Source organism: Rattus norvegicus, chromosome 3, assembly GCF_036323735.1.
Source record: "Rattus norvegicus strain BN/NHsdMcwi chromosome 3, GRCr8, whole genome shotgun sequence".
Lineage (NCBI taxonomy): Eukaryota > Metazoa > Chordata > Mammalia > Rodentia > Muridae > Rattus > Rattus norvegicus.
Window position 1 is genome coordinate 36,930,007 of NC_086021.1, and position 25,696 is coordinate 36,955,702.

At 49.6% G+C, this 25,696-nt stretch overlaps 2 protein-coding genes across 21 annotated transcripts in view; one reads left to right on the forward strand and one right to left on the reverse strand.

The window, feature by feature from the left end:
• Window positions 1-14,709, forward strand: part of Angptl2 (angiopoietin-like 2) — a 29,840-nt gene extending 15,131 nt beyond the window's left edge. The window contains exons 3-5 of the mRNA NM_133569.2: window positions 10,459-10,652; window positions 11,915-12,185; window positions 14,249-14,709. Of these exons, the coding sequence (NP_598253.2) occupies window positions 10,459-10,652; window positions 11,915-12,185; window positions 14,249-14,448 (665 nt within the window). The 3' untranslated portion in view covers window positions 14,449-14,709. The remainder of the gene's footprint in view (window positions 1-10,458; window positions 10,653-11,914; window positions 12,186-14,248) is intronic.
• Ralgps1 (Ral GEF with PH domain and SH3 binding motif 1) overlaps window positions 1-25,696 on the reverse strand; it is a 236,631-nt gene that overhangs the window by 98,978 nt on the left and 111,957 nt on the right.

Here is a 25,696-nt window from a genome sequence, read left to right on the forward strand (position 1 = left end):
GTACCCAAGGCAGCCCCCCTCAGTGTCCATGCTCACTCACTGAGCATGAGAGATAACCTGTGTGTACTCAATGTCTCTCTTTCTGCGTCCACCTCACCAGAGTGTCCAAACAGGGCAGGCAGAGCAGAGAGGAGGATGGCAATGCAAAGACCCTACCTTTCCTGGGTTTGGACTGATCTGGAAGGAAAAATATGGTCTCCAGTACTGAGCCTTGGTCCAACCAATGGGCACAGAGTGCTTATCAGCCCTCTTCCAGCTCAGGCAGGTCTGTTCCTAAAAGACAAAACCCCTCTGTGTTCTCCAAACAGAGCCTTGGCTTGCTGCCACCACACAGCCAGAAACACCTTTACAATCCAACACCTTGCACTCAGCCACACAGCCTCTGGTTTCTCTCTAGGAAGTTCAGAGTCATCAGCCTTTTGTCCCATTGTTGTAGCTGCTCAGGAATCAACACGCCTTCTCCACAAGGTAAAGGCAGCCAAAGCCCCTTAACTGAAGCAGATCGTGACAGGCTGGCCCCGGGGCCAGGAGGTACCTGCTAACAGCTAGAATGAGGGATCCAGGTAGGTCCTAGCCTAGCTCCCTGGCTTCATACCTAGGTCCCACCTCATTCAAGGATGGTCAGACTAGAAGTATTTTGGTTTGAATGGTGCTTACATTGTTGCCTGAGCCAGTGGCCATCCCATGGCCCTCTGCTGTTGGAGGTGCTCACAGGAGCACAGCCCTCTGCTGTTGGAGTGCAGCATCAGAGGCCCTTCTCTAGGGAGCACAGGAAAGGGCAGATGAACTCTGAACTCACCCCAGGCAGCCGCCACTACATGCCAGTCTCTGGTCATAAGACCCACTGTGGAGATGGCTAGGAAGCACAGTACTGCCAGCCACCAGTACTACAGCACAGCTTCCCTAGAAAGATGTCTTTAAAAACCAACAGGCAGCCAGAAGGTGATGGTGCATTCCTTTAATGCCAGCACTTGGGAGGCAGAAGCAGGCAGATTCTGTAAGGCCAGCCTGGTCTATAGAGCGAGTTCCAGAACAGCCAGGGCTACACAGAGAAACCCTGTCTCGAAAAATAACCCCCTAAAACAGAAAACAAAAAACTCGCCTACAACAACAACAAAAACTCCAACAGGCTCAGGCACATCTAGGTATTGCCTCTTCTGCTCAGTGAGTTTCTCCAGAGATAAAGGAAGAGCCCCGATGTCAGAAGACAGAATTGCTAAGGTACCTTGGTCCGCAGCGTGCACCTCCCTTGGTGCAGAGCAGACATGGGTCACTGCACTTGTAATTCCCAGGATCCTCAGGTTCAAAGTTACTCAGCCACAATTACATAGCCCACAATCCAGGGAACACTTTGGGCAGTGTGTGGAAAACCTGCTCTAGGAATATGTGACAGCACTGACCACTACGGGTCTGGCTTCTGTCAGCTTCATGTGTGTATATGTGGGGGTTTGCAGGGACCTTACAGTGTTACACAGACACAGCAGCTACTGCTATGCCAGGCAGAACAAGCCACTCCTCAGTCCTCAAAAACCAGGATGTTTACTCGATGGCCAGGCAATGGGTCTTTGGGAAGCTTCTAGTAGATCTAGCTGTTAGCTCCTGTCAGGTTTGGGCCCATCCTTGGGGCTATATGTTAGCCTTTTCACAGACAGCTGGGCCTAAGGTCACCTTCTCCTTACATGTTATGACCCCCTTCTCAAGGGCCATACTGCTTCAGGGACAACACAATGTGCTAAGAAGCCTCTCACCCTGGGCCTCTGGAGCTGTGGCCAGGAGACGCTGATCAACAGTACTTCCTAGGTAGACTTCCCCATGGCTTTCTGTCACTTGTCCTGAGATGGGAACCATGAATAGCAGACCATGGCTGCCCAGAACAACAGCGTGTCTTAGAACTGACTCAGTTTACATCACAGCACAGAAAAGCTCCCGGTCCCAAGGTGACAGAGCTGGGATGTCATGCTTCAGGCGAGGGGTGACTGGCCAGCCCTGATTTTGACTTCGCTTTTGGGGCTGCGGAGACTGAGTGAAAGCCACCCGGTCTCCTGCCTCTAGACTGTGTCCTCTCCCCTGTATTGTACTTTCTTTTTCTTCAGATATTTTCTTAAATGAGTTAAGATTTCCAAAATTCATTATGGCAGACATTTCAGAGGACATTCCTTTGCAGCTTCTGCCTAAACAAGAACCACCGAGGGGCAGTTCCAGGCCAGCTTCCTTGCACCCCACCCCAGAGGTCTGCTGAACTCATCACAAAGGGCCTTTGAGTGTGACTGTGGCTATCCCTCCACCCCTCAGGCCACGGTCCAAGGATGACAGTGGCTGAAGGCCCCTGCTATTTGTAGGAGATAAACTATCAACTTTGTAACTGTTAGAAGTTGGGCATCTGGCATCTCAGGGCCTTGAAATCCCAACAGTTTGGCATTTGGCAAGCCAGAAGTAATCGAGAAAATCCTGGAGATTGGGCATCTGTGGCCAGCTTGCTAGCTACATAAATGGATCAGTGTGGTAAATTTACAGTCACGGCGGGCCGCCAAACTCATTTTTGAAAAGAGAAAGCAGAACTGAGCTAGCAAGTACGGCCCTGCTGGGTGCCTAGCCATCATGCCCACTGAGCCTGAAGGCCAAGGCCTATGACCAAGGTAATGACAGACACTTGTTAAGGAGGGCTACAGGACCTGTTCACCGAACACTGGAGAGGGTGCCTTCCTGATGGCCTAGCAGCTTCAGTCTCCCTGGGTGACTGGATTGAGAGTGCCTTGACAATACCTGGATCTCAGAGGAGATGGAGTTGCTAAACCCAATCACGTACGTCATCCTTGTTTCCTTTTAGGTCATCCCTGCCCTCTTTAGACACAAAATTTTAAAATTCTGTATACATAGAATAAACTGATAGGAAAATCAAATATTATTTTAAATGACAAAGACAGTAATTAAAATTTTTTCCTTTTATGTTGAGACTGAGGGACCTATATGATTTTCTTAAGAATAGTTTCTAAAAGACCGGCAAAGGCAGCACTACTCTGACACACAGGGCCTCCATTGCACATGGTCTGCTCCAAACATCCCCATAGAAAAGATTTCACTTTTAAGATTTGGTTTGGATCCAGATGACTGTCGGCCATTGAGGTCTCTGTTTTTCGGGCTCTCACACTGAAAGTGATATAGCTCACTACATTCCCGTGAAGAGGAGACAGGTGGTGGCAGGTGACCAGGGACTCACTGCCTGACTCCCACAGGAGCCCATTGCCATCAACTGGGGGACAGATCTCAAACAACCCTGACTGTGTGATAACAAGACAATGGAATGAGGAGCCTGATGCCAGAGGCAGCTCTTAGCAAGAGTCCCAGACTTCTGAGCCTAGGCTGCCTTCGTCACAAAGGCTCTGAGAGGAAATGGCATAGGGGCAGATGTCTGGTTACCTGGTGACTGGCTCTCTGAGACTGGCTGCAGGTGCTCATGCTGTACTCCAACAGAAATACATACAAAGGCTTTTAGGAAGCCTAGGTAGGATAAAGAAGTCTTTTGGGGCTGGGAAAGGCTTTCTAGAGGAGACCAGGCTCTGCAGGGCTGAGGCCCTGCAAATCGGCTCTCAGCCATGGTCAGCAACTATCAGGAAACCATAAAGACCAGGCTCTGTGCTGGGTAAGTGTCCTGTTTCAGACAGAGAAAAAGGCCAAAATGCCACAAATTACATACCAAGTGGCTTGCGGTCCAGTCCCATGGTAAAATGGCAGAACAGAGGATAAAGAGAACCTTGTGAGCATGTGAGAGATAAAAGGTGACAGGAAAGGCCAACATAAGTTCTTTAAGAAGAGCCAATGAAGAGGCCCCCTTCCTCGGAAAGTGTCCATAGGCTGGCTGACCACAGGACCACCAGCCACTTGTTCAGCATTTGTGGATTGAGAGTCCCGGGTCTGATCAATTCTTCCGTGGTGTGTCTGCACTCAACTGTGAGCCCTTCATCCAGTGCCTACCTCACCCAGGCAGCCATGGAAGCTACCAACAGCAACACGGGGAAGGCAGGCTCAACCCAGACCCCTGGAGCACAGAAAGCTGCTCACTTCTACCCAGTAAGGCTTCTAGGACTCTGCTAGCTTAAACATTGTTCTCTTTCTCTCTCTTTTTCCCCTATGGTGTTGGTGGTTGAACCCAGGGCCAGAGAATGACAAGCAAGAGTTCTGTCACTGAGCTCTACCTCCAGCCCCACCCCTTTCCTAAGCTGTTGAAAACTCCCATCTCTCTTACCATTTGCCTGCTGGAAACCCGAGTGGGCACATACTTCCCAGCCTGCAACTAACACTGAACATTTCAGTAGAGCAGTATTATTTATTTTGAGGTCAAACAGGCAGGCTGGGGCCCCTGCAAGCCCTTCATGGGCCCTAAGAGCTCTTGGGAGGCCTGGAGCTGCATCAGATACACTCAAGTACGCTCACCTCACACAGCCAATATAATTTTTACTGTAACAATTTTGAAAGGGGCTGAATAATTCTGCTTTTGAAATTATTTGGCCAGCAGTAACTCAATTAATTTATGGTTGGCTCTGATTTCTCAGCAAACATCAGGCATGCTCGGGAATTCTTGGGAAGTGAGAAAAATCTAACCTACAAATTGTTTCCCAAAGTAATAACATCTTTTATGGAGGTGAAAGTTACCAATCAGTGAATCCAACGGACGGTTGATACACTTTGTAGAAATTTAATCATAGGTTGATAAATTTTTATTTTGTAGTTTTCTTTTCACACCTGCGAACCAGTGAGATTTCTTTATGTCTCAAACATTTTAGTGGACCCCTTCAAGCTCTCTGCCCGAGGCCCTCATGCTGAGGACAGAGTAAGTTCATGTGCACCCTCACTGCACAGAAGAGACAATGCAGACATGCAAACGCTTGGCGGCCTGCAGATCAGCCCTGCAGTTAGACCACTGCTTGTGCTCTTCGTCACAGAAAGGTAGCCATTGACAAGGACAACAATTCTGTCAAACTTCTTGAAAAATGAGACCCAAAGAATTATCAAAGTTGTTCCTCATGTCCTTGACAGGGTCTGACTTCAGGCCTGCCTGTTCAGGACACCCAGGGACCTGCCACTGGCCAGGGTGGCTCTCATACCTACAAAGTACATTTGCCCTGGCATTAAATGGGTACATTTGAGTAGGCCATTCCAGATCCAACTTACTATCTAGTCATTTCTGTTGGTAATAAGACTCCCCGGACACAAGCCATCGATGAGAACTGAAAAGCACACGGTTCTCACACAAGAGGGGTCTTAGTGTCCAGAGTGCCATGAAGACTAAGGCACTCTCAGGAACACTTCCAAGGACACTACCACAGCTCCCAGGATCCTCCATTCAGGCTAAGGCCACCAGGTCCAGAGGCTCAGAGGCTGAAGAGAGCCTTCACTTGTGGCCAGCTCTGGAAGGCTCTGCTCTTACCTCGTCCTTTGGGTGTGCTGGTAGAGGTGCTGTACTCTGCCTGATCAGGACCACTGCCCCAGCTACAGGGCCTGGGTCAACCCGGCTGGTGCTGGTCATCCTCAGGTTACAGAGAAGACACAGAAGATAATACTGCACTTGAGTCTAGCCTGGCTGCTAGCCTCAACTTGCCTTTACCAGGAAAACGACCAGTGAAATACTCCCTGTTCTTCATGGTGGCTGTGTGCTCTGTACCTGTGATGCCTCCATTGGGAATGCCAGAGGAGAGGTCAGGAAGTAGACCACCACCCCAATCAACCCTACATGACTGCCGAGAAACCAGAGCCAACCATAAAGTAATTGAGTTACTCCAGGTCAAATAATTTCCAAATTCCCAGGGCCGATCCCAGGGTACCAAGGCCCAAGGCCTGCATATCTTATGTCTGAGGTGGCCAGCATCCGTCCCCCATCCTCAGCCTCAATCCTGTGCCTTTCCTGCACTGTTGCCTCTCTCTAGGGATCCACATGGATCTGCTTGCCATGGGAGCCGCACTGCTCCCATGTGGAAGAGTCTGACTGTGGTGTAAACATGGTCTGTATAGAGGTGAGCCTGGGTGCCGCCGAGTTAGTGTTGGCCTGGTGCTCCGGGCAAAGCTACCTCTCAGAAGGGGAGCCAAGGCAAACACCACCGGGCACTCGCTCTGTGCCAGAAGATGCTTCGCCCACTGCACTTTGAACATTCAAGTGTACTCAACAGAAAAGATTCTCATTTTCTACTGCAGTGCAGTTCTGTAGCCTCCACTGATTCTGACTTTTAAAATGTGCCTCGTGGAAAATATTAATGAATATAGACACAGACACAGACACACACACACACGCCTGTGTGTACGTGCATGTATTACAATGTATACTTAGTTTTGGAAAAGAGCAAACAGCATGTATATCTCAAGAAAGGGGTTGACCTACTCCAACAAACCAAGCTTGTATCTAAGAGGAGAGAGACGCTATCTAGCCCCTGACCTGAGATCTGCAGGATGGCTAGTGTACTTTCCCTGTGTCACAGCAGTAAAACTGAGGCAGGAACCTGCCGGGAGTCACACTGTGAGTAAGAAAGGCCACCAAGATCTGACCCCAGTGCCTCCGACACAGTGTCAATGATCTTTCTCCAAAACCTGAGTGCTCTGCTTGGCCCTTGTGGCACTGTCCAAGTGTAATGACAACAAATTTGTCACAAGGTATCTACAGTTGCCGTGCTGAACTCTCACTGCACTGGTTATATGTAGCACAGACTGGTCACTGCTCCATCTCTGTTGCATAAAGGCTTCTCATCACAGCAGGGTGTTAGTGGCACATTTTCAATGCAGTCTATAATTTGAACTGATTTCCAGCGTGCAGATCTGTGAAGCTTCTGAGAGAGCCTCAGCTATGTAACAAAGCTGATGGCCTGAGTATTGTACAAACTGCAGGGTGTGTGCAAGGCAGAAAACATGAATGCTTCTACATCATTTCAAACTATTCCACATGTCTAGAAGGCCTTACAGAGGCCAGATTTGCCATATACACACAAAGGAACCTTCAACATCACAGGACACCAAAATAGGCAAAGGACAGAGTAAGTAAATATGTGTTGGGAGTGGGGGTAGGGGAGAAGACAAAACCTGTATTATCAACAAAGACAAACATAAAGGGGTTTAACAACCTGACAGATATACTCATCAGTATGCCAAGACCAGAGCCAGACCCCTGTTCTCAAGGCCACTCTGGCTGGGGAGAAAGAACGGTGCATCACATCAAGCACATTCCAAAGCATATCATTTGAGATCTTAGACCACCCTGCCTTCAAGGGTCATGTAGCCTTGGGGTGTTCCCTAAGGTCTCTGGGTTCTGATTTCCTCATCTGTAAAATGAGACGATTACAACTTCCTACCAGGGGCATGGAAAGACTCAGCAGTGTAAATACCTAGGCAAGGCCTGCCACAGACTGGGGCCACAGCAAAAACCATGCGTGGGCTCCAATGGCAAACTGTTACTCCTGCTTATCCAGACAGGCCTTTCTTAGAGTGAGGTATTCTTGCCTGGGCCTCAAGAATCTACTTACCTTCTGAAGCATATCCAAAATCTGTTTAAGCCTGCATTTTTCTTTCAACAAATTATTTATTGTATATGTGTGTATATATATGTGTGATTATTTGTTTTGTGTATATGTGTTTTTGTACTGTGTATGTGATATTTGTATGTGTTTACACATGTGGGTATGGGTGCATGAGTGTCTCTCTTGTCCATCACTATGGTGGCCAGGCTAGCTGGTCCCCAAACATGAGAGGTCTCCTGTCTCTATCTCCCATCTTGCCGCAGGAGCACTGAGATCATAGGTATATGCCATCACGATGCTTTGCAATGGGGACAGAATTAGGTCCTCATGCTAAACACAACAGGCTCTTTACCTCGAGACATCTCCCAGGCCTTTCTACTAATTATTACTACTAAAAAGATTTTACTACTGAAGACCTCAAATCATTCTAAAATACTTATCTTAAAAAACAAATTTAAAATTAAAAAAAATTTAAAGCCCATTTTCAAGAATGCTAGAGGTGGACTGGAGAGATGGCTCAGAAAGGGCTGGAGAGATGGCTCCGCAGTTAAGAGCACTGACTGCTCTTCCAGAGGTCCTGAGTTCAATTCCCAGCAACCACATGGTGGCTCACAACCATCTGTAAAGAGATCTGATGCCCTCTTCTGGTGTGTGTGAAGACAGCTACAGTGCACTCATGTAAATATAATAAATAAGTCTAAAAAACAATGCCAGAGGCAAAGCTGAGCTGTGGAAGGCAGCACAGGCTGGTAGCTGTGAGACCAACCTGTCACCTCTCCAGTGGCCTCCTAGGCCTAGTTATGTTGTGCCCCCTTCAAGAATAGCCTGTTTCTACACCTCCCACCCACCCCAACCCCCTTTTCCCCAGGAGCTGGGTGGCTGTGCAGGAAGAGGCCTTGCTGCTAGCTTTGGTGGGAGTTATTCTGTAGTCTCCCTTGCTTCTGTCTTCTATCCCAGCACTCTCGATAAGTGCCTCCCTGTCCTGCTGACCAGTGGAAAACTGGGAGGCCTCCCACGCCACCGGCGCTCTGCTCCAGCTGTCAGGGACAGACTCTCATTCTCTGTCTCAGTCCCTGGAGCTTGGGCCAAAAACAACGAAAACCTTTTTCTCCTTTTTGAATGTTCCTCCTGAAGGTCTAGCCTCCCCTTCCCCAGGACAGAAAGTGGGGGGCAAGGAAAAGCAGAAGTGGCATTAAGGAATAAAGGAGGGAAAAGAGGGAAGAAGGGCAGAGAGGAGGGGGAGGGAGGGAAGGAAGGAAGGGAGGGAGGGAGGGAGGGAGGGAGGGAGGGAGGGAGGGAGGGAGGGAGGGAGGGCTTGTGTGCTGTGCATTCTGCACAGGCTGGGTACGTGGGAAACCTGCTTGTTCTGAGTTCAGAGAAAAGGCAGGGGAGTAAGAAGGCCCTAGAGAATGAAGAAGTGCTCTGACTGTCAGCATCCAGCTGAACTTGCACCGAGTCTGACAAAGAAGCAGATGGTTCCTGTTCCTAACAGGTACTTCACACTGCTTGCAGGGCCCAGGAAGGTCCCCAAATCTAAGCTTTAGCCACCACAACAGGCTAGCAGAGCCCAAATGCCAGCCTCTAGGAAGCTGCAAATGGGCCTTTGCAGGAAAAATCTGGTGAACCCACCACCGAGGGCTGCCTCCCATCATAGAGAGAAAGAGGATCACCAGAATCATAGCTTAGAATGCTGGTGAGGCCTGGCCACCAGAGACAGCCTACACCGCCCTGGGTTCTCAGACCCAGGGTAGCCCTTAGGGAATGGAACGCAATGAATAGCTGGCTTTGTTGTTTTTATCTTTGTTTCCTCAGACAGGATCTCATTACCAAGGCTGGCCTAGAATTCACTTTGTAGCAGAGGCCGACCTTGAACTCCCGATCCTCCTGCCACCACCTCCCAAGATGGCAGGTGTGCACCACTACAGTCATGGATTGAATAGTTACAGAACAAACACACAAAGTAGGAAGCAAGTCACCTGTCTAGCACATTTCATCGCAGCCACTCTCAGTCTGAAAGACATTCTGAAAAGCATGCAGCAAAGTATAATGATAATTTTAAACTATAGAGTCTACTAGGTAGGTCTTGTAAAGTTCCAAAAATTTCCTCCAACCACTAAGGAAGACCCTAGCTAGACTAGACCATTGACTCAAGCATGTACCTTCTTGTAATGTGAATAATCTCAAAACATACTACATCATAGAGGAGAGAGAGCCATGGTCAGGGACTGAAAGACACTGCAGCTACAGGCTCCTAGAAGGATTTTGGTGTCACCTGCTAAGGAGAGCCACGGATTAGACTGGCAAAGCACAAAACTGAGCCCAATGACACTGAAGAGTGTGGCCGTCAACAGCAGGCCCACATCAACAGCAGTGCACCCATGGGAATGACTTCTTTAAAAATCACTCACAGAGGGGCTGGAAAGATGGCTCAGCAGTTAAGACATAGCTGTTCTTCCAGAGGTTGTGAGATCAATTCTCAGCAACTACATGGTGGCTCACAACCATCAGTAATGGCATCTGATGCCCTCTTCTGGTGTGTCTGAAGACAGTGACAGTGTACTTATATACATAAAATAAATAATACATCCTTTTTAATAAAAAAAAAAGCTACTCAAAGAATATCCGCCCAAATGACCTGTAATCTAACAGTTCTGATGAGAAAAGCAATGACTCACCTGCAAACAAGGAAACTCGGGCGAGGAGCCGTGCAGAACTGTTCCCATCCGAGGGAACGACAACATGTGAGGGAGGAAGAGCAGAGGCGGGGTGTGGAGTCCAGGCCTCTTGACTCTTAGCCTGGACTCTCCCTTTTACAGTAGATGACTTCTCAAGCATACAAAATAAAGATCTGCCCTTCAAGATGTGTTCCTTAGCTCTCTGCTGGAGTTTATACCTGTCTAGACTATAGCTACAGTGTAGCCTGGCAGCAGACAGTTGTAACACACACATATTGTGTCTACAGGTCCATGGAGAGATTGTCTACAGGCCCTAGAGGATGGTCACAGCACCAGCTCCATCTACCTGGTGAAGCCGGAGAATACCAACCGCCTTATGCAGGTGTGGTGCGACCAGAGACATGACCCTGGGGGTTGGACTGTCATCCAGAGACGCCTGGATGGCTCTGTCAACTTCTTCAGGAACTGGGAGACCTATAAGGTGAGATTAGTGGGCCTATATGCATTGCCAGCAAGGTGATTAGACAGGACAAGGACAGGACTATTTCTGCAAAGCCACCTGAGTGATAAGACCAGGCCCCTCCTTGTCTGCTGTTCAGGAGAGGATGGAGTAGACAGCAGCTTACTCCCAGCCGGGGCCTCTATAAGGTGGCTCTGCTCTTGAGGTCAGAAGGGGAAGGGGCCAAGGCTCCAGGGCCTGGAAAGCTCCCTAGAAGCCATGTGTAGGGAACTCTGACAGTAAGTGGGCCCTAACAATAAGGTCTATTCTCTGGGCTTTCCAGTGTCCAGGACATTGAGCTTCTCCTTGTAAGTCAAGTACAAGGGATCCACCACACCTCCCACCCAAGAAGGGACAGTAAGGATGACATGAGCAGCTCAGGTCAATGGAAACATACCCTGTGTCAGGTGCTGTAACAGTGGTCTTGTATATGCCTTGAGGGAGGTACTGCTATGAAGTCACCTTACAGGTGAGAAGGGAAAGCATCCTGCACATGGCTTACAGCCACAGCACGGTAAAGCAGCAACTGCAGCTGAGGGCTCCCCTCAGCCCTGATGCCTCTGTGTGGAGTCCATCCTGGCTTGCCCTGGGCACCTGTATATCTCCTGCTTGTCTCTCCTCCAAAGCCTAGCCTTGAGGTCCTCCTTGCACTCCTCCATTCTCTCAAGGAGATGGTACCACACAGCAAGTGCCCATGCATCCTGTGGAGGCTGATAGTATCTAGCTCTGAAAATCACTTAAAAGACCTGGGGCCACTTCTCAGCTGATGCCCCAAAGCACACATCAAATGAATAACAAAATTACTGCGTTTCAAACCTAGAAGGGCCCAGGTGGACGCCATATGCCTATCACAACTCTTAGCTGTGGTAGTCTATGCTAGAGATTGCATATAACCCACACATATAACCCATTTCCAGAGAAGGCAACTGAGGCATGGGGAAGGCAACGGCTCTTGTCTAAGCAATGGCTGCATGCCTTCTGGGTGCCAGGCTCTCAAGTGACCACATCTTCCTGCCTTTGAGAAGTTACAGAATCCCCAGGCAAGGACAAGAAGCAGGCTCACATGATAGCAGAGAAAAGGTGTGCTCGTGAGATACACGTGACTGACAGTTACAAAAGTTCAGTAAGTCACCCAGACAGAGCCTCATACACAGGTAGCAGGGACTGGAGCCCAGGCCTGCCTTATGCTCCGACTATTTCTGGGACACAGACTCCTCACTCACGCTCTCCTGGGTCTTCCCCAGCAAGGGTTTGGGAACATCGACGGCGAATACTGGCTGGGCCTGGAGAACATCTACTGGCTGACGAACCAAGGCAACTACAAATTGCTTGTAACCATGGAGGACTGGTCTGGCCGGAAGGTCTTTGCAGAGTATGCTAGCTTCCGACTGGAGCCAGAAAGCGAGTACTATAAGCTGCGGCTGGGGCGTTATCACGGCAACGCAGGCGACTCCTTTACCTGGCACAACGGCAAACAGTTCACCACCCTGGACAGGGACCATGATGTCTACACAGGTAGGAAAAGTAGAACCAAACCTAGGTATTGAACAGGGATGAGAGATCCACCAACACTAGAGGCCCTGACTCCAGGGCCTGGGGCAAGAAGAGGCCGTTGTGACAGGCAGTTTGGTAAAGTGAGAGACACTGGCTCTCAAAGTCCCTTTCTTCTGCCCACTGCCCTCAGACAAGTGGAAGCAGAGGTGCACAGATCTCACAGATGAGGGCTGCCCTGGGCCAAGGCACTCATGCTTCTCAACTCTGCCTGAGAACGTGTGTTCACAGTCCACTGAGGCTGCGTCATGCACTCTACACTCCAATGCTGGCCAGGCAGCCTCAGCGAGCTGCATAATCTCGACTGGAAGTAAGGACAATGCCTCCTAGAAGGTCAGGGAATCGTAGGAGAGCATCTGCCTCAGTGTCTGGTCAGGGCGCAGCATGCAGTGAGGAATCTGCATGGTGCTCTCTTACTGGCTACCCGTAATGTGAAGGCAGTACTAGAAGAAAGCCACTAAGAGGAAACAGGTAATGGAGAAGAAGTCATTTGTCTGTATTAGATCCTCAAAGCCAGGTCTTAACTAACCAAGAAACAAAGAATACAGACAAATCCAAGATGCCCAAGTAGGCTTAGCCTTAAGTATAAACACCCCATGCCCATGTCCTCCATTCCAGCTCAAGGCTTCAAAGCCTCTGACCCAGAAACATTTCGTGAGGTCCAGGGCCCCAGAGGCTGACACTACCTCTGAACTGAGACTTCATCTGTTTCCTAGGCAGGCAGCCCATGCTACCTAGCCACCCGTTATGTTCTGGTCTGAAAGTGGACCTTGTCCCTTTGAGGAGTGAGCTCTGGGGACTGTCTCAGAAGCAGCTTATGCTTCAAGTGATCCCTGATACCTACATATGAAGTCAGAAGAAACTCATCCCAGGTCCCCAAGGCTGTAGTGGATAGTTTATACAACTTCAAGGCCAGACGGAACAGGGCCTGCCTGTCCTTATACCACAGAGATCTAGCTGTTCATTTTGGCACTGAACTAACTCTGCTGTAAGGGCCACAGAAAAGCAGCCATTGCTCTGTAGTGTGTATGGGGTGAGGGTGGGGGTGGGGCAGGGTGTCCTCTGAGCCAACATTACAAAAGCTTTCCGAAAAGGCAGAAGGATGGCCTTCATGTTCCTGATGCTGGGCTGTGGGGCTACAGCATGTCTTTGAAAGCTATCATAGGGAGTAAAGAAACTGTCAGATGGGGTTCGAGGGTAACAGGGCTGGGGCCAGGGTATGCATAGAGAGACTGTGGGGTCTCTCCCTGTCCACCCAATGCAGTACTGCCACTTGATCCTAGTGTGTTAGGACGTGGCTAGTAGAAGCCCCAAGAGAAACTCTAGGAAATATGGGACAGCTGAGGTTAAGGCTCAGCTGAAAGCTGCCTGTGACCTCCTCACCCTCCTCCTGTGACTTCTACCGGAGACAGCTCCTCCTTGAGGAAGGGGTGGCTCTTAGGACCAGACCCCAACTAAGTCCAGGTGACCGGACTCTTCTTGTCCTCCCTCTGTGGGATACCATGCATGCCTGCTTGTACCTTGTCTGCACTTCTTATTCCTGAACCGCTTGTCCTTGGCGGCAGGGTGCAGTGCAATGTGACAATGCCAAGGGTTTCATGGAAATGTCCCTCTTTACGAAATAACACAGAAAGTTATCTGGACAGAATTCAGGCTGGAGAGTCCAAGAAGGGCATTTCATCTTAAACACCTCCCTCAGCCATCTGAAAGAGTCTTTTCCAGCCCTTTCAAATCTTAAAAATTGTAGAGAGAGCAGTTCTCCCTTTCTCCAGCCCACAGCAGGCCACTTCCATTTTCATCCCTGAGTGGACCCCAGGCCAAGGGCTAAGCATGGCCCTTATTTACCTCACACAGTGCCCACCACGGGCATTGTTTTGTCCTTTTACTGAGAGGCTAAGCCGCCTATCTGCAACCTACCATCAGCTCATCATAAAGCTAAGCTGCAAAAGCAGGCCTACTACGGAAGGCTCTGTGGAAGACTCTAAGCACACACAGCTTAACATTCCTGACACCATTCTCTCCTACAGGAAACTGTGCCCACTATCAGAAGGGAGGATGGTGGTACAATGCCTGTGCTCACTCCAACCTCAATGGGGTCTGGTACCGTGGGGGCCATTACCGGAGCCGATACCAGGATGGGGTCTACTGGGCTGAGTTCCGAGGAGGATCTTACTCACTCAAGAAGGTGGTGATGATGATTCGGCCCAACCCCAACACTTTCCATTAAGCTCTCTCTGCCTGGCCACTTACGGCATTGCCAGAAGCCATCCCAACTGTGCGACGTCAGCACAGCTCTTCACTGGCCCACCTCAGGCTGGGAGGACAGAGTGCTGGACTCTGCTCTCCAAGTGGCTGTCAGATGATGGAGATGAAAGGGCTTCTCTGCCCCTCCTGCCTTCTTTTACACCCAGCCATCCCTGTATTCCAGGACAGGACAGAACTGCAATCTTCCAATCAGTTAAGTCTTAATAAAAATTTCAACTGCCAATACTGCCAGATATGACAGACGTGCACACGAGCCACCACGTGTGTGCTCTTAGACACACACGTGGGATGTCTAGATACACCCATGGGTTTCCACATATACTTAACCTTTTCATGCTCAGTTCTTAGGTTCTGACTCCAGCACCACAGCTTCCTGCTTAAGACAATGTATGTCAAGGACAGAACAGGCCATGGAGCCCTGACTTCAAAAAGTCCTTGGCACTGCCTGGATTTTTTCCAGAGTGTCTGCAAGTTCATCTCCCACATAGGAGTTCCTGGCCTTCTCTCTTTTGAACCCCTTTGGGCACATGATCAACCACCTCCCCTTCCACGGTTGTACTTTCCCCTCTCAGGACGGCTCAGCATCACTCCATCCAGTTACCCCTCAGCCTGCATCTTCTGTGTCTGGCTACTCACTGGAAGTCAAGGGTCCTCTTCTCCCTTCTCCCCTGGCCTCGCCTTTTCTGCCACACAGACCTTTATTTCTGGCACAATTCATTAGCCTCTGGGCAGGAAACAGTCTGGGCTCAGGTTCAGACTGGGAAAGGGAAGGCCCAGCCAAAAGCCACAGTGGCAGCCTCAAAGACCTGCATGCACCTTCCATTCATACTTTAGCCTCCACAGAATTTTAACCTCTACACAAAGAGAACCCTGCTTTGCCAGAGACACTCCACTGGAGAGAAGTCACTGCCAATAGGTTGGGACCCCAGAGAGCTGCGGATTTGAGGTCCTGTGCCCATGGGGAACAAACTTCATTCATCCTGTCACCAAGCTACATCTCCCTAGAAGATAAGGCCACAGAAGGAAAAACTGACTACTTTCCATGAGCTGCAATGCCCTCTGGGGTTCCTGGTGCACTGCAGCACAGTGGCTTCCTGAGTCCTGCTTAGAGTTACCAGATGACTGCCACGCCAGGGGCAACAGATAAATCAAGAAGGCGAGACCCTCCGGTGGGTGAGTGTGCTGGACGTGTGAGGTGGGGCACTTGGTACTGTCCACATCCGGGGGCACAGCCCATTACCTCAGCACTTCTCCCAGTGTACCATGTAGCATGTCTGTGTATAAATACAGGGGGGGTGTTTCATTTTTGTTTTTTTAAAATATATTGCCTTGTAACGACACAAATCTGCAATAAAAGCCATCAGTGTTGTGTGGATATACCCACACTGTGTGTTGCTCTTCTAGAATGCCTTCCTGGGGCTTCTGTTAGTAAAAGCAAGAGCTGCAGCGTCTCGCATATGTAAGGCCATCGAGACCATAGCCTCCTACCTGCCCCATCAGGTCCCCATGCCAGGGAACCTCTAGCCATTGTGGCTCTCTGTAGCAGAGCTTCCATTTCTGGCTAAGTTTCAAATGCCCAAGCAGCAGGTCAGCAGGTAGTTAATGCAAGGGGGTAAGGGGTGTCTCAGAGCTGTTCCTACGTAACCAGCTATGGCCCAGGCCTTCCCTTATCCTGCCAAAGCTATTATATTATCTAAGCCAAACCTCCTTAAAGACTAGTGCAGGCAACAGGCTCCCACACTGCCTGCCAGGATCATCTCCTTGTAAAACAGGGAAGTTTGAGGCGTGATGGGAAGCTCTCAAACCATGAAGGAAGAAATCAAGGGCAAAGATGAGCAAGACTAGTATCAAATAAGAGAAGCCTCTGAGCTATGTGGTACTTTGTATGTTAGCTCCGAATACAGAATTAATATTCATACCATGTCCAAACTCAGATTCAGCAGGTATGAGCACTATGGCAGAGAACTTGGTAACGCTCATGACAACTTAGATGTCCCAAGTGGCTGATGGGTGAGAACAAGGGAGGTGCCCTAATGAAGGAGAAGACATCACATGCTGCCTCTTGGGTTTGCAAAGATGGAAAGAAATTCGGGTTGATAAGACATGGAGAAATATCTTCTTCTAGTTTAGGACAGAACTAAAAAGAGACTCAAGGTACCATGGCCTACACTCTTGGCCCTAGTGGTCCTTAACCACCATGGGAATGCTCCTCTGAGCATTAAGCTGGGGTAGTAGTCAAGCATTTCCAGAAAGTTAAGAGTGGGCTTGAAGTTGGACTTGCTGCTTTTCTGACACAGTAGAGAGGGAGGGGGGTCAGCATTCTACCTTACAAAAGAACTTGAAATGATCCAGAAGAAACCACCCAGAAGGTACGGGGTGACGGGCACTCAACACAAATTCATAACTTGTTCCCGTCACCTGTAGTTGTTGGGGTAACTGGAAGCTGGACACTGCCTAAGGACAACGTCCCAACCTTGGTGCAGATGCCAGCCACACCTCCCACATACATGGAGTTGGGGTGAGGAAACAGGGCTGAGGAAGACAAGGCTCATCCCTCCAGATCCCTGGTCTTGGGGTCAAATCCCCAACAGAGTTCTGGTCAGGAAAACCAGGCTGAGCAGTGTGAAGCAGGTACCCCCTCCCCCTCCCCCCAAAGAATCTGAGATCCAAATGAAACTGACACCAACTGTTTCTCCCAAACCTCACCCCAGCACTCCCATCCCACTTTGTATGCACACATGATGCTGTATGGTGTATGTATACATATATGTTATGTGTGAAGAGGTTAGGGGAGGATGTCAAGTGCCTCCCTCTATCTGAAGCTCCCTGTTTTGCTAGATTAACTAGCCAGTGAGCTCCTGGAATCTGCCTATCTCCAACCCCCAGCACTGGGGTTAAAGGCACTTGCAGCCATGCTTAGCTTTTATGTGGGTGCTAGGGATTTGAAATCAGGGCCTCCTGCCTTCACAGCAACTCCTCTTACTCACTGAGTCATCTCCCTAGTCCCCAAGTCAAGTCTTACTCAAATCATATGGTGGGTGTGTGAAAAGACAAGGAGTGAGGTTTGCAGAGACAGATACACAGTCTGTTCTCCCAAGGAGGAGGGGGAAGTCAGCTCAGTAGCAGTAAGTTGAAGCCTGGAGAAGGAGTTGTGCTCAGGAATCCTGAATGTAAGTGCACATACACAGCCAGGCAGCCTCCTGGGCTCTGACCAGGCAGAGAGTGATACCCTGACCTTCACCAGGGATATTGCAAACCCACAACCGCACAAGTTCCAACAGCACCAAATTCTCTCTCCGTGGTGGGCTCACCTGTCTACAGATATGGCTATAAAGCAAGACAGTCCACCTTCCTCCTTCCTGTCCCTCAGTGTCAATCTCAGCCAGTCTCTGGAACAGCAATGCTGGCTGGTACCAAGAAGCCCTTTCCACAAAGGCTACTGCTTGAGCAACACTGAAAACGATCTACAGGCTTCTGGAGGTCATGTGGTGTGAGTGCACAGGTCCTCAGCGTTTGGTTTCCCTGGATCGCCCATCCCTGACCTGTCCCAGTCTTGCTATGTTACTATAGCAAGAAACCTGAGAGGAGGAAAGGGGCACTGTTACATGTGCAAAAAGGTGTCTGATGAGGGTGGTTTCACCTGAGAGTCCAGAAACTACAGAGAAAATAACAGCTACTGAGGACCCAGAGCAAGTGTGCGCACGCTCTGCAAGGTTTCTGGAAGTAGCCTGTGCAGCTTTAGCCAATGCCCTCCTAGCATCTGTGCATTCAGTGACTGGAAAAGACCCCAGAGGAGGGAGTGTCCTCTAGCCCCCCAACAGAAAATACCAGGATGAAGGGGCTCACCACTTTCAGAATAGATCCCAAGTCTAAGGCACCAAAGCAAGGAGATGGGGAGTCTAGGCCCAGAGTGTAGCCTGGTAGGGCAGGGGCAAGGCAGAAACCTAGGGCATAGTGGGGAAGCAGCATTTTTCCTTCAAGAAGAGGAGCTGGGGTAAACAGAAGGAAAGTGAAATACCACCGAGAGGGGAGGGGATGAGCCAGCTGAGTTTTTAAACCCAGCACAAGCTCTGGATGAAAACCAGGCCACTGCAGACACCTCCCCACCCCCATCCCAAGCCCAGAGCACACTAGGCTGGTGGGAAAGGCAGTGGGACTAACAAAAACCCAACAAAAAGCCCACCTCGTGTTTTGCCAGGCTCCAGGCATCCAGACCAGATCTCTACACAGAACCACCTGGAATGAGGGTACAGTTAGAAGGGACTGAGTTTTGTCACTGATGAGACTAAAGGGCCTGAGAGCCTCAGCTTCATCTGGGGAACAGGGTTGAGTGGGAGAAACAAAAAATAAAATATCCACAGAGAAGGCTTGAAAGGTACATGGAGGAAAAATGAGGTTGGTTTCTTACACCTGGCTGAGTCTGGCTCACTTAGTAAGAGGGTCACATAAGGACATGAGCTCTCTCATAAGGGTCAGGAACCAGAAACTGCCTGGAAAGTCTTCAACAAACAAGGAATAGCCACCTCTCTCCCCTTCCTGTGTCTCTCTCTCTGGGTTTCTCACTGGGATCCATCTACAGTCCATTTTCACTGCTGTCTGGGACCATCGTGCCAGGCCACAATTCTCAGCAGGGGATCCTGGCTGAGTGCCAGCAGTTCCACACCAATGCCAGCTCCTGGGCAAAGGAACCAATGGCCAGCCTGATCCACACCATCCTACCTTAGAGCACAGCTGGGTGGAATGAATGCTGATGTTAGGGGATATCAGGTTCTCAGGAGATGAGGAGGGATCACAGGCAGTGTGTATATCAATAAAAACGTTCAGACACATATGAAAAAATGTTTAGACACACTCCAGTGGTGACTAGTCCCCATTCCCTCCAGGATACTAGCTTGATGGATGCCATGTTGCTACTCATCATGGGGTCCTAGTCTTCAGACCCTCCTCTGCTGACTTTTACCTCTCCTGAAATGAACACCCACCCCTCCAGGCCTACCTGAGTCATTAGCATGATACCTAGTAGTATCCTAAGGGCCACAACCTGCACTTTATAGGTCTCTCTGGAGACGAGAAGCAAGAAGGTCCCCACTGCTGGCTATGGCTAATGCCATCTCCCATCTGTTACACACTCTCTATGTGTGTGTCTCTAGATGTTTCCAACTGGAGGAAGTGGACTATATTAGTAACCTCTCTTCAACACAGAAATCTGAGGCTCACACATGAAAGTGATATGTAGCCCAAGACACTCAGAATTTGAGTACACACATTAATCTGATTCCTGAGTTCACAGCCATAGAGGCAGGGATGAAGGGAACCACGTGGCTCCTATTACCTCATCTCCAATGAGGACAGGGGTAGCAGCTGGCCAGGTACTGGGACGCCAGGCCATAGACATCTGCGCAGCTTACCCTGGCATATGGGCACAGAATAGCAGGGGGTAGTGAAGAGATTTTACTGTTCCTTGGGCACTCTGGCAGGGTGAAAGCCACTGGGCCCTGCCTTTCTCTTTTTCTTCCATCAGAATCAAGAGCCAATCGTCCTACACCCTACACATTCAGTAGTCCTGACCTCTGGCACCATTTACGGCTGGCCTCCTCCATCAGATAGTAAGTGGACCCTGGTCAGGCTAGTCCATCTGGCCGCCACCACCAAAGAGTCTGTCAGATCCGAGAATCAAGCTAGAACTAACCCTTGCCTAAGCTGCTGCTCCTTATGGATGCACACACCTTGCTAGAGTCAGTCACGTCCCTGTCTTCTGGAGCTGGTGTATCCGACCTGCCCGGATATAGAGCATCCTTCTAATCTGTGCTGTCTCCCAAAGCACTGCCTGGGATCCTTCCCCACAGACCCATGCTCCAGCTGGCGGAACTCCATGACAGTTCCGATGAAACTGGATCCACAAGCTGATCCGAATATACTCCCTTCCCTCTGCTTCAGTATGACCTGAAGCTAAGGGACATCACATGATAGGAGAGGGTACCTTTTCACATCTGCCTGGAGACTTTGCAAAGCTGGCAGAAGTCAGAGTCTGGGAGGTGGTTCATGTGGAGGGAGCTGTACGATGACAGAGGCCTGCAATCTCATCTCAGTAACAGAAGGGTGACATCTCAGTGTCACCCCCTCAAAGTCTGGAATGCTGAGCAGGCACCAGGCATACATTTAGGCCAGCCTGTTTGCCATGGGCAGTGCATACAGGGAGAGGGGGCTGGAACAGATAGCCAGGAAACAAACCCGGAGTTAGTAACCCCTGTGGGAGAATTCAGAAACACCTACACTCTAGGCTGGAGACTGATCACCTTCTGAGAAGGCCACAGTGACTAGGGGACTGAGAAGGAAGGCTCTGAGAAGGACACAGTGTCTAGGGGACTGAGAAAGAAGGCTGTTGGCAGCAAACAATGGGAGCCTTCTCAAAGGTGTCTGGACAGCAGCTACCACGAAGCCTCTCTCCATCCTAGAGTTCCCCGTGTTTATGAATGCTCCACTGGGCAGAGAAAGGTGCAGATGCCCAGGTGTGTTCCCTGTAAATGGAAGAACAGAAACATCACAGCTCCTCAAATGGGCTATCACCCAAGTATCCGAGGGTTTCACAAGACCACAAGAATGACAGTGTGTATATTTGCACTCATTAAAAAGGATCCATGACACTGGGTGGAGAAAACATGTACGGGACAAACAATATGCACAAAAAGCTCCGTCTGGTTAAAAAGCTCAGGGTAGGACCCTGGCGTGACCCTGATAGCTGTGGACTGTGTGGACAGGGTACACTCCAGCTTCTAGCAATGGTGCCACCAGGGTGAAGCAGAGCAGCATTCACGCTTTACTTTATAGGCTCATTTCTAATGTGGATGATCTTCTCAGCAAGTAGTAATTTTTAATGACATTTTAGAGTGGGTGCACAGTGCCATCCCAGGGCACAGCCTTTCTGTGTGGTCACATAGGAAGGAATGGAGTTTCCCTCATATGCCCGGAGCCCAGGGTACACTTGTCTACAGACACAACCCTCCTCAAGAGCAACCTTCCAGGCCTTTCCAGACCCCAGTGATCATCCCCAGACATCTTCCTCCCTCTAGAGCGACAAGTGGCAACCACCGTAGAACATCCCCTGTGCGTCGGCTTCGGGGAGGGACTAAGCATGCTCTTTACCACACAGTCTCCAGCAAGCACACAGTGAGAGTTCATCTTTCGTTCCCATAAAGACAGAGCAACAAAGAACATCGTCTGAGTAGAGTGTATAGACCAGCTACCTTCACCTTCTCGCTGCTGCCTCAAACACCCCAAACAACCTTAGGCATTCTTATAGTTTCTACGCAGAGAACGTAGGCAGGTCTGAGGCAGATGCCTCTGCCTTCAGATGTGAGGCAGCAGTCAAGCTGCAGCCCAGGGCTCTGGTCTCATGTGAAGGCTCAACTCTTGAGCAGAGTCTGCTTCTTTGCCACAGGGGCTTCTCCACAGGACCACAGAGCACAGGCTGGAGTCCTGTGGGACGGGCGACCCCTGAGTAAGAAGGAACGGGTGTATTCTCTTATCTAATCTCCTAGAGTCACCCCATCATTGACCTTATTCATACCCTACAGCTGCAAAATAAACTAAAAACAAAACCTCAGAGCAAGGGGGTTGGGTGACTCAGAACCTGTCACATGAATGATGAGACCACTATTAATGTTACTTTCTCATTAGAGAGCCAAAGGCTAAAGGAAGTCAGGGGGATGGGTTCCCCATGATGTTGGGTGACATCAAGCACCTGTCACATGAATTATGTGGCTACTATTAATGTTACTTTCTCATTAGAGAGCCAAAGGCTAAAGAAGTCAGGGGGATGGGTTCCCCAGTGAGAACCCAGGTCCCTGCTATGAGAATGTTGTCTAGTGCATGGCAGCATGCTTAAGCCCTTACCTCATTTGTAGTCCTAGACAAAGCCTGACCCAGAGCAACGCTGACGGTATCTACCTCCGGTCCCAGCCTGGCTGGGAGCCATATGCCCTGGGGCTCCTCTCCTGACCACTGTGTTTTCCTCCCTCTGTTTATCTCCATGGAAACAGAGGTGGTGAACTGAAGGACCTTTGGCTAGGTGGAACCCTAGCCCCAGCATGAGCTCAGTTAAACTTGGAATTCATCTGGCCTATGGTTGTGTAAGTAAGAGGTCAAATTGTGAGGTAGTCTCGTTTACAAATTGGGGGTATTTGATAATATCCATTGGCCTCTTGCAATGTCCTGTAGAAATTTAATTTTTAAGGTAACAAATCTGGAGGCTGTGCAACTAAAAGTAATTTTCTCCCTTCTGGAAGGGAATGACTTAAAGCAATACACAGTTTACCACAAAATCATGGGAAAGTATCTTCCAATCACTTGTCTGGTTGAGCCTGGGCTGAGAGAGAAGTCCCTTCCTGTTTGTTGGATCCCAGGCAGGCTTGGATAGCTGCCTTGAAGAAGGAGAAACATGTCTAAACAGTCTCTCAGCTAGAAAAGGAGGACAGCAGTCAGCACTGACAGAGCTGTGGACACAGCAGCAGGGAAGAGTATGCAAAGAACACCCATCACCCTTCCTCAGACCCAGCTTAGACTTCCTCTGTGGCCCTGAGAGCCCCTTTCCGTTCTTAAGACCTGCAGCCCCAGCGGAGCAAGAAGAGGTCCAGCTAGAGAGCCAGGCTGGGAAGGTAGGAGGCAACCAGACAGAAGAATGGGAGGAGTCAGCGAGCTGGGGCCAGGCACGCACTGGAACAGCAACCACAGCAACCGTTAGGCAGGAGCTATGGAACAAGTGAGTGTTCCTGAGGGAGCCTCTGAACACAGGGGTAGGCACTGAAAAAAGGCCAGGCTCTTTCCTGTGAGTGGGTTTTTCTCTGCTGCACATTAAAGGAAGAGACTACCTTAGTGCTGGTTAATTTGGTGCCATCTCCATTACCCCACGGTATGGATATGCTGCTGTTGGATTTGGTCTGTGGCAGGGTGGCCCCCACTGGGGTAACAGCTATTCAGATGAATGTCTCTAAGGACAGTGTGCCTCAGCCCTGCTGGCACTGGCTGCACCCAGTCCCATGCTCACTCTTTCAATTCCATGATAAGAGGAAGCACGCCTGAATTCTCAAAGCCCAAGGCCAGGCTGTGTGTGGGTCTCCATCAGGTGCAAGGGCTGTGTTCACTTGGTCTTGGGTCTTTCTAAGACTCTGCTCTCAGAGAAGTCATCTCTAGAGGCCTTTCCCACCCCTTGGTAGTCTGAACAGCAGTGACTGATCACACACTCACACATGGCCCCTGGCTAGTCTTCTCTCCTCCATCCATACTCCCTGGAAGCCATTTAGTGTGCTACAGTCACAAACATGAAAAATGTAAACCCAGCAGGGGCTTTGCTTAAAACTTTCCCCTCCCCCACAGCCTGGGCTTCCCACTCTTAGTGTCCAGCCCCTCAGGGATCTGTTCAGCCTTGTCCTCTGACACATTCCCTTCTCCATCATTCTTGACTCTAGCCAGTTTTTTGGCCAAACATGTTTTCCCAACTCACTAGAACCCAGACAAGGTAAGCCCTCAGCTTCTCCCTTCAGAGTGTCTGGCTTACTTCTCATTCCTTGCGAACAACTAGTGCCCAGGGCTAGTTTGTGAGAGGTGACTGACTCCATGCAGTGGCACTGAGGTGTTCATCTGCTGTTCTGGAAGATCCTGAGCACTCAAGTGCATAGGTTGGTGGGTGGGTGGTTCTTTAAGGTTCTTTTAGTTTCTGGCAGTTTGACCCAGCTGCTCATAAAGAACTTACCTCTGTTCTAAACTTCAAATTTTATATTTAAGAATAAATGCTTTATTTTCCAAATGGAAAGGCCTACTTGTCTAAAGGAGTAGCTCAGACTCTAGAATTTTCCTTCACACACTCAAGGCATTGGTAAGTTTACTTCTTTGTATCTCCTTGCTATTGAGGGCTGTCAGGAGGCTTGGTTCTTTGCTCCTTAAGACGGTACAATTTTCCACACTGCTACAGTACTTTGAGATTGGCATAGAAGCATTTCGAATCCATTACATTCCTAATTTTATTTAGCTATTTCCTGGAAGAAATAGTGAACAGTGAAAAACCAAATACCTCTAGATCGAAACAGTGGCTCCGAAGTGAGCAGTAAAGCCGATCTCCCCTCCCATCCCCATCAGAAGTCAGCACTCAGACAGGGAGGGGCTGTCACACTGACTCAGGGACAAATGTGGACATCTATTCCCTTATATTATTTCACAGTTTGGAAGGAGCTAATGTGAAGTCTGGTTTTGCTTTTAATATAATGTTTTTTCTCTCAATATTTTAATTAATGTATTTAATTTTTAAAAATGTATTGTATGTGTATGTCTTCGCACTATGTGTATGTCTGGAACCTCAGAGGCCATATGAGAGGTTCTGGATCCCTGGAACTGGAGTCACAGGTATTTGTGAGCCACCGTGTCGGTGCTGGGAATCAAACCATCACTCTCTCTGCAAGAGCCATCAATCCAGCCCTGCAGTGTTTTTTAAATCATGCTTTACGGGGTACACAGGATACTGAAGTGCGGCCAGCCGTCTCTGAAATCCGGGAGTGAAAGAGCAGGGTTAAGCTAGGGACAGCTGTGAAGACCAGTGAAGCCATCTTGACCAGGAATATGCTAACCTGGGGACTGGGTCAGCGTCAATCCTTCCACAGAGGGTCACAAAAGGAAGCCTACCCTGGTGGATAGAGGTGGACCCCTGCTGCGTCAGAGAGGAGACATTATCAGTGGGACCTGGAGCATCAGGGACCGGCCAAGTGTTTCCCCTCCCACCCTGGAAGAGACCTGTAATGAGACTCTGCCAGGGGAAAACAAATGGCTTGGACATTTTTTTCCTGTATTGTCCTTTCCAGGAATTACATAACTGCTCCCATTTAGATAAACACATCCACCCTAGACAGGTTGGGGTTTCAGAAGGATCCACTGGGCAGGGCTTAAGGATGGCAGTCAGACAGCAGATGGAAGTCCAGATCCATCAGGCAGATAGAGGAACTTACTCCATGTTCTCTTATGCACATGACAACATGCCACGGTCACCCCCATCCTGAGAATGGGACGCAGTAGGCCCAGGCACACCCTACCCCTCCCCTCTGACTCTTCTGAGCTAGGGTTCTCTGCTTCAAGATAAGAAGTGTAGTTTAACTGTGACAGGGGGAACAGAGCCACCTGAAGGCTGAAGGAGCAGGAACATGATCACTTGAGGGGCTCTCGCAGAG